Raw genomic sequence first — 14,102 nt, 5'->3', positions numbered from 1 at the left:
TTTTCAATAAAACTATTGTTTAGCCTTTATGATCTAAATGAAAGTTGTAGTATCCATTAAACCAATAACTTTCAAAAAAATAATGTCAAAATTTGACATCGTATGAGGAAGTTATGATTTTTCTAAGATTCGGTATAGTAGTTGACAACTAAAAACTCAAATTAAAGATCGAGTGATTTTTAACCATCACAACCTAAACGAGAATCGAAAGTCTCATCAATAGTAGTACAACGGTAAAAAGACAGACGAAAATGGACGTCGGATGAAGAAGTTATGAATTTTTAACGGACTTATCCTGTCCCGGCCTGTTAAAAATATAACTTTAAAAATAAAGTCAAAACTAGCCAACAGAGTCTAAATGAAAGTTGTAGAGTATAATTTCACCTACGCGTGGATATAAAAAACGTCAAAAACGGAGCTCGTATGCGAAAGATACAAAATTTTGAAGTTTGTGGCACAAATTATGAGGTTGGATTGGAGAAGTACGCCCAGCGTACTTAGAAACAAGGTCAGTAGTCGGCCGCATCACCCTCTCTTCGCATAATCGACACGCAACAACCACGTCCGAGGCCCGAGTTCTGAACCATAGACACGTTGCTAGTATGCCTCGCGTACGAGGTATACGCCTCGCGTTCTTGCAGGTACGCCCAATGTACGAGGGTCAGACTCCTTACTATAAATAAGATGCGAAGGTCTCTGGATTTATGTTACAAATTTTCAATCTCTTTCACTCTAAAACCCATTTCTAGCCTAATTTTAACCCCCGAAGTCCTAGTATCATCCCCGACACCCGAAGCAAGCCCCAACGCTCCAAAGTTCCCGAGAAAATCATATTTTCTAGCCGAAACTCTGCCCGAGTAAGGCCGATTTTCAACTAAAATCCCGGTTTTGTCACAGAACGTCATATTTAGAGTTGAAATGCTGCCCAAATTAATCCCCGGTTATTTCACGGTGAGTTCAATATATAGGAACATTGTATGTTATGTGTTATATGTACTATGTGCTTTTCCGTGTTATTATTCAGTGCTATTATGGTAGCAAAGTTGTACCTTTGACCATATGATCAGAGGAAGGACTTAGATTCACAGTGGTATTGGTATGTAGTCTCTGGCCGTGTAAATCATGTCTCATAAGAGAATGACTTCTACCCCTATGGCATTGGCAGAAGGTTAGATAGAGCTAAAAGCCTGAAATCTACCAAAATGTTTAAATTAGAAAGTGTATGTCTGTGCCATTTGGGCCGAAACTTTATTGATGTATATCAAGCATTGAAATTGTTATGTCTCATTGATTGTATATCTTTGAATCAAATCATTGATTGATATGGAAAGCTTGTCACATGATTCACATATGTCTTTGTTGTTCCTTGTTCATCTTTGTTTCTGTCATATTTAAGTATATATATGGCATAACGTTATATTGTATCTATTATTGAACTCACTAATTGTCACCGCTTACCTTTCTTAGTGTTTAACAATTGCAGATAATAAGCATCCAGTATAGTCATATACTAATAGAAGATTTTGAATAGTTAAAACTATTACTTTTGTATTTGTACACATGTATGTATAAAACTATAATATCCTGGGTAGTTATGTAACATATAACACTTTGTAATAGTTTAAATAGTCGGTTTGTATCTAGTCTTTTGTAATCAAATTATCAATGTAAAATATTATTTATGAATATGCATGTAGCATGTTTTGGAGTAATATGATGTAGTTAAATTATGAAAGGGGCTCTTTCATTATGTAACAGGTTGGATTTTGGTCAAGACTCGTGGTGGGAGTTGTTAGTGCATATATGCAAGATTTTTAGTTCAACAAGTTATAGATTAAGGAATTTGTATGCCAAGGGTATCAGTTGGAGGGTTTAGGGTCAAAAGGACGTTTTTAGTTCTGATGGTAGAAAGAGGCCCTGGTGATGGTGTTTTAGAATGGTTCTACCTGTGTGGAGGTCAGGAAAGTTATGGGGCTTCAAAATTATAGCAGTAACATATTGGTTCGACGATTAAGGGATTATTGATTTGTTCAACATTTGGAGGTTTTGTTCGGAACGTTGGTTCCCAGGATGGTGGTAAGGAGTGATTTCGAGGACGAAATCTAACTTAAGGGGGGGGGGGGGGGAGTCGTAACACCCTGTTCCGAAACGTTTCCTAATTCAGGGCTGCGACTCGAGGATCAAATATCATAAGGCTCAGGGCCTTCAGGAAAGAGGGATTTAGACCCTTATGAATGTGGGTAATTTAGGTTAAATGATCCAAGGGTTCGATTTGTGATTTGAAGCCCAAAGGTATAACCGTAAAGTGGTAGTTTGGACTTTTTATGAATTTTAATTTTTAGTTTGGGAGGCAATGATGAGTTGATAGAAGTGTAAAGTTTCTCGTTATCTTTAAGGGGATATAAGGATCATCGAAATCACACTTAAAACAAAGAAGTTACGACTTTCAAAAGTTTGGTGATAATTAGGGTTGAGTTTTGTCTATGCTCTCACCCATACCGAAAACACCGGGACTTCTTTATTATTATTTTTTTGTCTTGTCATTCTTATTGCTATGGTGTGAATTTTGAAGATGACTTTATTAAAAGAAAATCATGGTTATTATAGATCCTCTAAATGCCTATAATCATTAGTATGCAACAACGGTACATTATCAATTATTTTTTGACTACTAATGGTTGATTAGTGTATTTAATATGCTGGCGTTTTCTTAATTTCTTGCATCATTAAGATTTCAAAGTCCTTTGTTTCATCTTTTTTCCCTTTACATATTCTAAAATATACTCAATATTTATTTTTCACGATCTTCCAACTGTATGATAATATTTTTAAGCTTGTTGGCATTGTCTTGTATCACTAAAAAAAGAAGTAGGGAATTAGATACTTATTTCACAATATGATATGACTTTGTTACACAACATTTCATGAAGTATCTATCGTTCCCTAGATAACTCTATAAGTAGAAAATCAAAATGATAACAAGATCAAACTCAAAATTAAATTCATTTAAAAGTTTTTGGTTGTGTAAATTATCACATTCAATAAAGGTATACGTGAGTGATGTTTAAGAATAAATTACACTCATTTGTTGGTTTTCGATTGGCTAGATCGATTACTATATGATTTACCATGTAACATGTGCAAAAAACCATTTTGATGTTTTACGATCTAATATATATTTTTTGAACGAAATAAGAATTTTCTTGTATCAACACCCATGAAATGAATTTAAAAGCTTATTTGATGGTGATGTAGTTTAATCCTTTATTAAAAAAATATATACGAAAATATGACGACTACAACAATTCATAAAAAGATCCCACTTTTCATATCAAAGAAAGGATATCGGTCAAACACTTTTCAGAAAGAAAATGTTTCAAACTTATGTTATACAAGGATGTAACCTTTATGTTATTTCTTAAATTTATAAAGAACAATTCAAATGATTCAATTTAATAATTTTTGGTGAGCATATATATAAAGTTTATTAGAAAAAGTAAACTTGTCAATTTGCAATTTTTTTCTTAAGATCATTTTGAGATAAAATTATAGCTTGCATTATTATTTTATAATATTTCATAGTATTATTTTTGTGATTAATTCTATTTAAAATTAAAATGGATTAAAAATGCAATAATAAGGGCATTTTGGTATTTGACTAAAAGGTTTTCAGTATTATTTTTGGAAATGAGTACGGAGAATAAGAAATAGGATTGATTTAATTCTTAACGGCAGAGGGGCATGTCTTCCCCTCTCCATTCCATTACCAACTCCTCTCACATTCATTATTTCATTTTTTTCAAAACACACACACACACTCTCTCTCTATCTCGTGCTTCAAGGTCTTCTTCCCTCATCCAAGACCTTTACATCTTTCAAAAATTGAAGCCATCAAAACCCTAAATTACAATCCTACGCTTTACCAATGACTTCGTTTTTCTTAAAAGCAGCAAAACAAAAGATGTGATCTGAGAATGGGATTCGGAGCAGACGATTGAATTATATCTTCACTTATTGATTTGGTAAGTCCGGGTAGTAATTGTGTAGTTGGATTTCTTCTCATTTTTGTTTTAGTGACATTACGAGAAGGATAATGATGTTGATGTCAAACTGTAAATCTGTAGCTGATTCAACTTGTCGTTTCCCTCCAGTCCATCACATCTTTGATTTGTCATTGTCAACCCTAATTTTCTCAAAATGAGAAATCGAGGCGGTGTTTGTTAGCAGTTACAGTCGCTACATTATTTTGGTGGTAATTATCGTACTAATTTTGAAATCCGAACAACGGAAAATAGTTATTTTGAAATTTAGATCCTGAACTTAGGTTTACTGTGTGTTCGGGAGGAGTATCAAATAGGTTCATAATGTATGGATTTAGAATTTTTTGCTTTTGTATACTAGGTATTGTTTATTTGAGCAGCTAAATGAGCAAGTTGGACTTATCTAAGCTACGATTTTGCAAATTAATTATTTCCTGATGCTAGCAAATCTCCAAACCTCATGTTCTAGTTAGCATTTAGCTTACAGATGAGAATATTTTACTTCTACGACCGAAGAGGGTTTTGACTTTTGATATGGGGTGTTAGATGGAAGATGTATAACAAATTTCCTGATGCTAGCAGATGTCCTCCATTTTTTTCTATGATTTTACACTTTGTAATACTTTTTGACTTATTGATTGCTGTTCTTACATCACAGGTCCAGCTTTCTTGATATCTGTTTGTTGTTTGAGAAATTATATTCCAATCATATATGAGAAGATGGAAGTTGAGAAACGAAGTTCAAAGGGAGGGTTTCTTCAGTTGTTTGATTGGAATGCCAAATCTCGGAAGAAACTCTTCTCAAATAAACCAGATTTACCAGGTAACCCACATTACAAAATGCTAATGTTTTTGCTTTCCTTTAACTCGGTGCTTTATCCATGCTTCATACTAATATCTAATGCTTTAATGTCACACAGAAAGTTCAAAACAAGGAAAAGAAAACTTAGACAATTTGGCTACATCAAGGCTTCAACAGGTACAATCAAAGTTAGTTTTTCATGGTTTCAATTCTTCTGATTATTAAACTTTGACATGTGTATGATGTGAATGTATGTAGATGAAGCTACATGAGAGCATGCATGGTCCAAGTCTAATAGGAAATGATTGGGATTCATCCATGAGTAATGATGAAGGATGTGGAACAAAAGCCCCTGGGGTGGTGGCTAGACTTATGGGATTAGATTCTTTACCAACTTTAGACGCTTCTGACCCTGGTTTTACCCCATTTATTGACTCCCAGTCTTTTAGACATTCATATAACCCAAGATTGACCACTGAATTTGAAACTGAGCACAATTTTGTAAACTATGGCATGAGAAATAAACTGGATGGTTTTTCAAGAAACCCAGTTGAAGATAGATTACAAAAATTACAAAATCGCCCAATTGAAAGATTTAAAACCGAAGCATTACCTCCAAAATCAGCTAAATCTGTACCTATTTCACACCACAGAATGTTATCTCCCATCAAAAGTCCCGGGTTCATCCTTTCAAAAAATGCTGCTTATATTATGGAAACAGCTTCTAAGATGATTGAACAAAGTCCCCAGTCAACTCTCGGTCAAAGATCCCCATCCTTCAGGTCTTCTTCTATCCCCTTAAGAATCCGTGATCTGAAAGAGAAAATGGAAGCTGCACAAAGAACACCCAAATCACACACTCCTGTGGGTGTGAATTCCTCCAAATCACAAAGAAAATGTCGGACTGAAATTGTGGTTTTAAAGCAAAGTGCTCCAGGAAGTTTGAAGAACAAGAATAAATCTGTTATTCCACCTGCTACCCCTTTGAAAACAGATAAATTAGAGGGAACCACTTCAAGAAATAGTAGGATTCCCATGAAGCAAAAAGACGATTTGGAAAAGAAACAAAGGAATACACCAAAAAAGGTGCATATTCATAATAATATTAATAGATCAACAACAACAGGTAAAACTAAAACCAATGAAGTGCTTACACAAAACAATCAAAAGCAAAACTGTGCATCTAATAAAGATCGATCAAGTCTAAAACCTAGAGTTCCTTACCAAAATAAACCAAAGAAAGGTGTTGAAGCTTCTAGAAAGGAATCTTTACCCAAAACAAAGGGTATTTCAGGGAAGAAAAGGCCAACTGATGGGGATACTAGTACTAACAGTGTAATGATCAAGGAAAAAGAAAGATCTGTAAAATGTAATATATCTGTTGATGGATCTTCAAATTGGGAGTCTGTTGACATGAAAAATGGGATGGATGTTGTGTCATTCACGTTTACTTCACCTATAAAGAAACCTGAATCTGAGTCTTGTGGTCAATCAGGAATGAAGAAAAGAGGGTTGAGTCTTAAGTTTGATGATCAAATTGATTTGGGCACTTCAAAGCTTCCTACTTTTGGGACACCCATGATTGATAGTGATGCTTTGAGTGTTTTATTGGAACAGAAACTGAAGGAATTAAGCTGTTTAGTTGAAACGTCTCAATCTGACATTGTCAATGAAGGGTCTTCTCCAAATTCTGATAAAAATGATAACAATATGCAGAAGGACAAGGGTATCATCCAAGATGATTGTGATAAACCGGAGTGGCAGGTATATTTGGTAAAAAGACTCAAATACCCTTTTAACCTTTTGACCTCATAAAATTAGAAATGCTGCATGTTAGGTCTATTAAAAATTCCAGTTTGTGTATATCAGAGCCAGATAGACATGAAATGTAATAATTGCATAATTTAACAAGTAATACTAGTCTAATTAATAAAAAAATTTAAATTTGCCGATAATATTAAAAAACTTTTATATAAATATGGAATTTATATCGAGATCTTGCTTTATTTTCAGGGTGTTGAAGTGAGAGAATGCAACAGTGATGAGAGTGGGACAACAACATTAACAAGCAATTGCATAACTTCCAACAGCACAACCACCTTAACTAGCAATGGTAAGATTCCGATGGAATTGGAATTCATGATTCCATTCCATGGTGTATTTGGTTGCCATATGGACTAATTTCAATTCCGTAGGACTTCATATTTTTACTATCACCCACTCCACAATCCCTTAAAAGGCTCTATTTGGTTCATGGATTCCGATGGAATTGGAATTCATGATTCCATTCCATGGTGCATTGATGGAATTTAGTTCCGTTAAAATCCTCAAAATTCCATGTTTGATGGATTTCACCATTCTTACACGAGGGGGTAGAAGAAATTCAATTTCACTCTTCCCTTTTAAAAAAAGGACCAAAATACCCTCATTATAAAAATATAATACAATGAACAAATTTAACAAATTATAAAAATGCTTCTTTTCAGGAAACAAGGAGTATCCTTACACAAGAAACATGGAACATTTAGCCGAGGAAATAGAATTGCAAGATTCCGCTACCTCGCTCCCCAATTCCAACACCATATTCCAGTTCACCTCAATGACAAAATGGTCCTCACAATGGGAATTGGAATACATCAAAAAAGTACTCACCCACGCCGAAATGCTCCTCGACCAAAAGGGCATAAACGTCAATTTATACAATCATTTAGAGACCCACAACAACAAAAACATGGACCCGTATTTGAAAGTACAACGAAAGGCTATTTTCGACTGTGTGAGTTTATGTGTGGATGGCAGACGCGAACGCGCTTTCAATGGAAGCTATGAGGAATGGGCAAAATGGTCATTGCAGGTAAAAAAGAAGGAATTGTTGGCGGATGAAATATGGAAGGAGATATGTGGGTGGACAAACATGGAGGAGATGGAGGTGGATGAGGTGGTGGAGAAGGACATGAGTAGTGGAGAAGGGAAATGGTTGGATTTTGAGATCGAAGCCTTGGAAGAAGGCATGCTGCTTGAAAATCATCTTTTAACTGCATTGATCGATGAAATAATAGTCGATTTTTTGCACTCTTGATTTCATGTTTAACTAATGCATTCTACTTTGTTGTAAAAAACTAAAAAAAAAAAAAAAAATTATATTACTTGGTACGTCATTTATTAACCTTTTTAGAATCATATTATGCAAGTAAAATGGACAAATAGATTGATGTTTAGATTTCCGTGTAATTTCAAACACATTTGGTTAACGAGTGTAGTCTTTTAGTGTCGAGTTTTAGTTACATATTAAAACTGAACTCTTATGACATCCATCTAGCACATTGTTGAATTTTTTTCATCTTACATGATATTCTTGAAACTGTATTTTTGTATTCGAGCCTCAATGACTTTAAGAAAGTTTCAATATCAATGTGGACTTTTGTAGTTTTGACAACAAAGTAGAATGATGCTCTTAGGATAGTTTTGGAGAAATAGGCGAATTTTCTAGTCTCTACAATGTCATTTTTAAATTGGGCTCATCAGTTCCATACGACAGGGTGATGTGTCTGATCTACATATTATATTATGTTTTCGGGACAATATTTTTCCTAAAACTACCTTCTAAATTTTCATTATAAATTGAATTTTATATCAACTTTCTAAAAAGCTATTGTGTATTGGATATAGATTTATATGTTTCTTAAAAACGTGACAGATTGGAAAAATAATATTTTTTTTTCTTCTGTTAATATATATATATATATATATATATATATATATATATATATATATATATATATATAAAATTGGAGATGAAAAAACCAATAATGATGAATGAAAGAAGATATCTGTGGGAGCCAGTTATATCCTGGTGAGGCATGTAAGTGGTCCATTTGCAACCACCACCAAACAGGATCCCTACTAGGCTACTACTCTACTGTCTACTCTTCATTTTTCAATTCTTCCAACATTCAATGCCTACTGTCACCACGTTCTAATACATTTCTGGGATGTTTCATCCGTTAAATTTATTACATTTTTAAAATTTGCATGGTTGACTATTTGGATGTTAAATATAATACTTTAAATCGATCATTTTCTAGATAAATTGATAAAAAAAAAAAAAAAAAAACTGTTGCATGTAACTTATTTGAATAATATAGATGTGTAAGTTGATATGTCATGTTTCGTGGAGGACCTTGGAATATGTGAAAACGAGTGTATGAATGTGAAGTTGAACAATATGACATTAATGTATAATCCCAACGAAAGTTACTAATTAATGGTTTGCACCAACTTGGCAACAATGGGTGCCAAGTGGGTCCTTACGAGAATTATGCAAACGTTGATGGGCCTATAAATGAAGGAATTAGATCATTTAATGTTTTGATTGTGAAGTTAATTGTGATGTGTGACACTCATAATTAGGGAATTAAGAATTTTTTTTTTTTTTTTTTTTTTTTTTTTACCATAGTCAAAGTTCATGCAAGAGGGAGGGGAAGGGGAGAAGGAGAGATTTATTTTATGGTTTTCTCTTAAAGAAGAAGGTGTTCGAGGTGATTTAAGGATGGTTGGTATATAAGAATATGTAACACCTAAAATCTTTATGAATCGTTTTCTCTGTTCATCTTTATGTATGGGTATATTGTAGGAATCTTATGTCACTATTGGACGAAGGTTTGGTACCGAAAGTGTTGTTTCTACAAGGTCGTATTAAAACACGTCTGGAGAGGATCTTGAAGGTCGTACCAAAGCGTATAGGAATAGATGCTTATGTCTAATTCTTGTAAAAGCAAGAGGCAGGGGAGGGGGAGAAGGAGAGATATATCTTTTTTTAATGGTTTTCTCTTAAAGAAGAATGTGTTCAAGGTGATTGGTATATATAAATATGTAACACCTAAAATCTTTATGAATCATTTTCTCTGTTCATCTTCATGTATGGGTATGCTGTAGGAATCTTATGTCACTATTGGACGAAGGTTTGGTACCGGAAATGTTGTTTCTACAAGGTCGTATCAAAACACGCCCGAAGAGGATCTTGAAGGTCGTACCAAAGTGTATAGGAATAGGTGCTTATGTCCAATTTTTGTAAAAGCTAGAAAGGAAATTGTATAGACCATACCAAGCCCCCTGTACGATCTGTAAGAAGGAAGGTGTGGACCATACCACCTCCCGTGCACCAAGAGATTTTGGTGGTCTACTGCACAGTCATGTGTGGTAATTGCTACATTCTATACCACTTGAAGCAGGTCCATACAACTTATATGAGACTTTATACATAGTGTACTAAGTGGATTGGCAATTTGATATGGCCAACTAAATAGCTAAAAGATGGAGATTTTAGTATTTGGCTTCATTTTTCATTCCAAGAGTGTTTGTAAGTATTCAAGGCGCGATTTTGAAGTAGGGAATGTGTTTATATAAGTTGGAAGGGGATTTTAATTTTTCTTGGTTGAATTAACATATCGAATTCAAGGTAACCGACCTAATCATCTCTTTTGATAATGTTTGTAAATTAAACCTTATGCCTTCTCATGAGATTGATAACATAGTTATATAAAAGCTACACTGTACTTAATGAAACATTGCCTAACAAATAACTTCCTAATCTAATACAAATACTTATAGAATAATAATATGTCTAATACACCCCCTCATTGAACAATGCGATTGCTCAGGCCGTTTCTGAAGTCTTTAAAAAGGAATTTTGGGTAATCCATTGGTAAATATATCAACAATTTGTTATCTTGAAGGAACATTGAAGACTCAACCTTGACCTTTAGCAACCAAACCATGAACAAAATAGAGTTCATTATGATTTGTATGTTGGTATTGAATTGGATTTCTAGAAAAATAAACTACATTTACATTATCACATACATAAGAGTGACTTTGTTAATTGGTAGATAAAGCTTTAGAAGTAAATTTTAGATCTAGTAAGTATCTTAAACGACATTAAAAATGCCACAATTTTTGGCCTCTACACTAGGTTGATGCTTAGATGACCAAGAAATAATATTATCACCAAGAAAGACACACCTGTGACAACCCGATATTTCAACTCTATGTAACGACCTAAAAAGTCAAGTATTGTAACCACTTTTGTTATAATGAAATTAACTTCGAAAATAAAATGTCCAAAAATCTCTAATTAAATTACCTACTATGTTAGATGTCATTAAACCGTGATCGTACGTAAAAAGAACGTTCAAATCTGACTTCGTATAAGGAAGTTATGAATTTTTCCAAGTTCGGCTTAGCAACGGACAGCTAAAAACTCGAAACGGAGATCGAGCGATTTTTGGCCAGAATGACCTAAATGAGAATCGAAGGTCTCGACAATGGTTTTTCAACGGTAAAAAGTCTGGCAAGAACAGACGTCAGATAATGAAGTTATGAATTTCTAACGAAATTTTCTTACCACGACCTTTTAAAAATAAATAATAAAAATAATTTCAAAATTTGCCGACAGAATCTAAACGAAAGTTGTAGAGTATAGTCTCACCTACGCGTGGATATAAAGAACACCGAAAACGGAGTTCGTATGAAGAAGATATAAATTCTTGAAGTTTATTAAATATTAAAAATATAATTTTTATATTTAATTTCGGTATTATCCGAAGGGTGAGTCACGGGCCGATCCGAGTTACGCCCAACGTACACTCGTACGCTCAACGTACTCGAGGCCTAGGCCTCGGATCGTCCATGTCACCCCTATGCGAGGCTATGCCCTGTCCCATCCGAAGTCCGAGGATGCGGTCACGCATGATGCACGAGTACGCCCAGCGTACCGAGGCGGTTCCCACCCCCTATAAAAGGGATGCGAGGGTTCCGAAGAAAAGGGCCAATTCCTCTCATCTTTCTCGCGTTTTGCCTCGTTTTCCGTGCACGTGCTATCCCGAAGTCCCGGTTTCCTTGCTCAAGTCCCGAAGGTCGTTTGTGCTCCCGAGATTCTTGAGAATCCCGAGAAAATCTGCTTTCTCGAGTCGAAATTCTGCTCGGTTTTCATCTAGCCTTCTTCGATCTTTAAGTGAGTTCATACCCCTATAAGCCACACTTTTAAATGTTTTATAAATATTTGTATATGCTTTTAGGGTAGGGAATACAAGTAAAACACTTGATTATTATCGTGTGTTATATAAAGTTTCATTATACGTTTTTTTATCAATGGAATCATATGTGATTTATAACTATTATAGGGAAACTTTCATATGCAAAATATACCACGATAACATCTTATCTTTTGAAATAAGAAATGATTAATGTATTTATATAAATCAAAAACTCTGCTTATATTGTATTTATATGTGTCCGTTTTGGCACTACAAAAATTATACTTTTCATAACAAGTGAGCATTTCACTAGGGATTACTATACAAACGAAACACACTTTTAGAAAACTATAATAGGTATAGTTTTACGAGAACATCACGAACTTTTACATACTAGAAACACTCTTTCAAGAAGTTACTTTCACAAACAAGAACAAACGAACATTTTCATACGTAACTCTGTTTTATACTAAGTTTTGTGAGACATTAAACTTCACGTACGCTCGAGTACACATTTCAAGTCCTATATTATATATCAGAATCCCTTGGAGGGGGAGCATGGTGTTTGTGTATAGATCTATACAGGATTGACAACCCCACGCCCTGAATGTTAGCTACAGTACACCATTTGGGGTGACAAACGTCAGAACATTCCAACGCCTGAAGAACGTTGTGTATAGGCATTTCTAGTCAATAGCATGGTTATAAAACTCACATAGAGTATTAAAAACACATTGATTTACGGGGTTTTTCAGACGTATTGGAGATTTTATACGTACATAAATTAACTACTTTAGGCATGAAAAACCTAATTGTGATACAATTTTGGAACTTCTAAACCGCTACCCACATATCGGAAAACATAAATTTTCTAGAAACAAACATTGGTCTTGATTTAAGGCTACATTTATACCAGTAGAAAATATGAGATTTTCTAGGAACCAACGAACATAAACAAACCATTTCAATTTAGTTCATGCAACATTTTCATTTAATACTTATGAAACTCACCAGCTTAAATGCTGATCTACTCTTTCAAAACTACTTGTATGTCCCAGGGACTCAGTAATTGCAGGTACCAAACAACTTTTTGAAGAAGGAACGCTACGGCACCAGTTTAAATTCATATTTTTGGCATCATATTGTAATTGGTTTTGAACATGTACTCTTTTAACAATGTAAACTTTCAATTATATATATGATGGTTGTATTGCTTTCTTTACTATGTATTCATTTGTTACGTTACCACATGAAGTCATCCGCCCCCGAACGTTTCCGCCGTTCCGGTTTGGGGGTGTGACAACACCCAATCAACATCTATATAAACAAACAACTGTTTTGATGAAGTGATGTGTAGTATGTGGTCAAAATCAAGAGTACCTTGTTTGTATTGGAGAATTTGTTTGAGAGTAGTCACATGAGGGTCTCTAAGGACATGCATGGTAAGACATTTGTTGGTAAATATATCAACAATTTGTTATCTTGAGGGAACATGGGAGACTCGAACCTTGACCTTTAGCAACCAAATTATGAAGAAAAAAATAGAGTTCAATATGATTTGTATGTTGGTATTGAATTGGATTTCTAGAAAAATAAACTATATTTACATTATCACATAAATAAGAGTCGCTTTGTTAATTGGTAGGTAAAGCTTTAGAAGTAAATTTTAGATCTAGTAAGTATCTTAAACGACATTAAAAATGCCACACTTTTTGGACTCTACACTAGGTTGATGCTTAGATAATCAAGAAATAATATTATCACCAATAAAGACACACCCAATCAACATCTACATAAACAAACAACCGTTTTGATGAAGTGATGTGTAGTATGTGGTCAAAATCAAGAGTACCTTGTATGTATTAGAGAATTTGTTTGAGAGTAGTCACATGGGGGTCTCTAAGGACATGCATGGTAAGACATTTGTTGGAAGACATAGGATATGTCATTACGTGTAAATGTAAGATATTGAAGAGCACCTGCAAGGCTACTATAAGTAGTAGGACTATGCTATGGGTCATCAGTGGCATTAACTTTGCCTTTGTTGCCGATTGGATTATTAATCAATTTGTAAGATGACATGTACACACATTCCAAAACTTCTATATTATATTTCTTTTGATATAAAAACAATACATTTTGATGTCGAGAAACCATGATACCTAGAAAATAGTTGAGAGGCCTAAGGTCCTTCATTGAAAACTCAATTTTCAAGTTTAGCCATTA

General features: G+C 34.3%; 1 protein-coding gene across 2 annotated transcripts; it reads left to right on the top strand.

Moving 5' to 3' along the window:
* The first annotated feature begins 3,747 nt into the window (after window positions 1–3,747).
* LOC145015272 (uncharacterized) lies at window positions 3,748–8,187 on the top strand. 2 transcript variants are annotated; one of them, XM_078973725.1, is made up of 6 exons: window positions 3,748–4,022; window positions 4,699–4,863; window positions 4,961–5,019; window positions 5,101–6,615; window positions 6,856–6,955; window positions 7,329–8,187. In XM_078973725.1, the coding sequence occupies exons 2-6, from the start codon at window positions 4,761–4,763 to the stop codon at window positions 7,919–7,921; spliced, it is 2,370 nt and encodes a 789-aa protein (XP_078829851.1). In that variant the 5' UTR covers window positions 3,748–4,022; window positions 4,699–4,760; the 3' UTR covers window positions 7,922–8,187. The 2 variants fall into 2 exon arrangements, with proteins under 2 accessions (XP_078829851.1, XP_078829852.1); XM_078973726.1 differs by having other exon boundaries at window positions 3,749–4,022; window positions 5,101–6,606.
* The last annotated feature ends 5,915 nt before the right edge of the window (window positions 8,188–14,102 follow it).

The sequence above is a fragment of the Lactuca saligna genome, chromosome 9 (genome assembly GCF_052625555.1).
Source record: "Lactuca saligna cultivar CGN05327 chromosome 9, ASM5262555v1, whole genome shotgun sequence".
In the NCBI taxonomy this organism is placed as follows: domain Eukaryota; kingdom Viridiplantae; phylum Streptophyta; class Magnoliopsida; order Asterales; family Asteraceae; genus Lactuca; species Lactuca saligna.
This window is presented reverse-complemented; position numbering and strand designations above follow the sequence as displayed.

What these genes read in the sequence shown, in the direction of transcription:
- LOC145015272 (XM_078973725.1), top strand. Translation starts at nt 4,761, where the DNA reads ATGGAAGTTGAGAAACGAAGTTCAAAGGGAGGGTTTCTTCAGTTGTTT. An exon ending in AAATAAACCAGATTTACCAG is followed by an intron (nt 4,864 to 4,960) that starts GTAACCCACATT and finishes AATGTCACACAG; the next exon opens with AAAGTTCAAAACAAGGAAAA. An exon ending in AACCACCTTAACTAGCAATG is followed by an intron (nt 6,956 to 7,328) that starts GTAAGATTCCGA and finishes GCTTCTTTTCAG; the next exon opens with GAAACAAGGAGTATCCTTAC.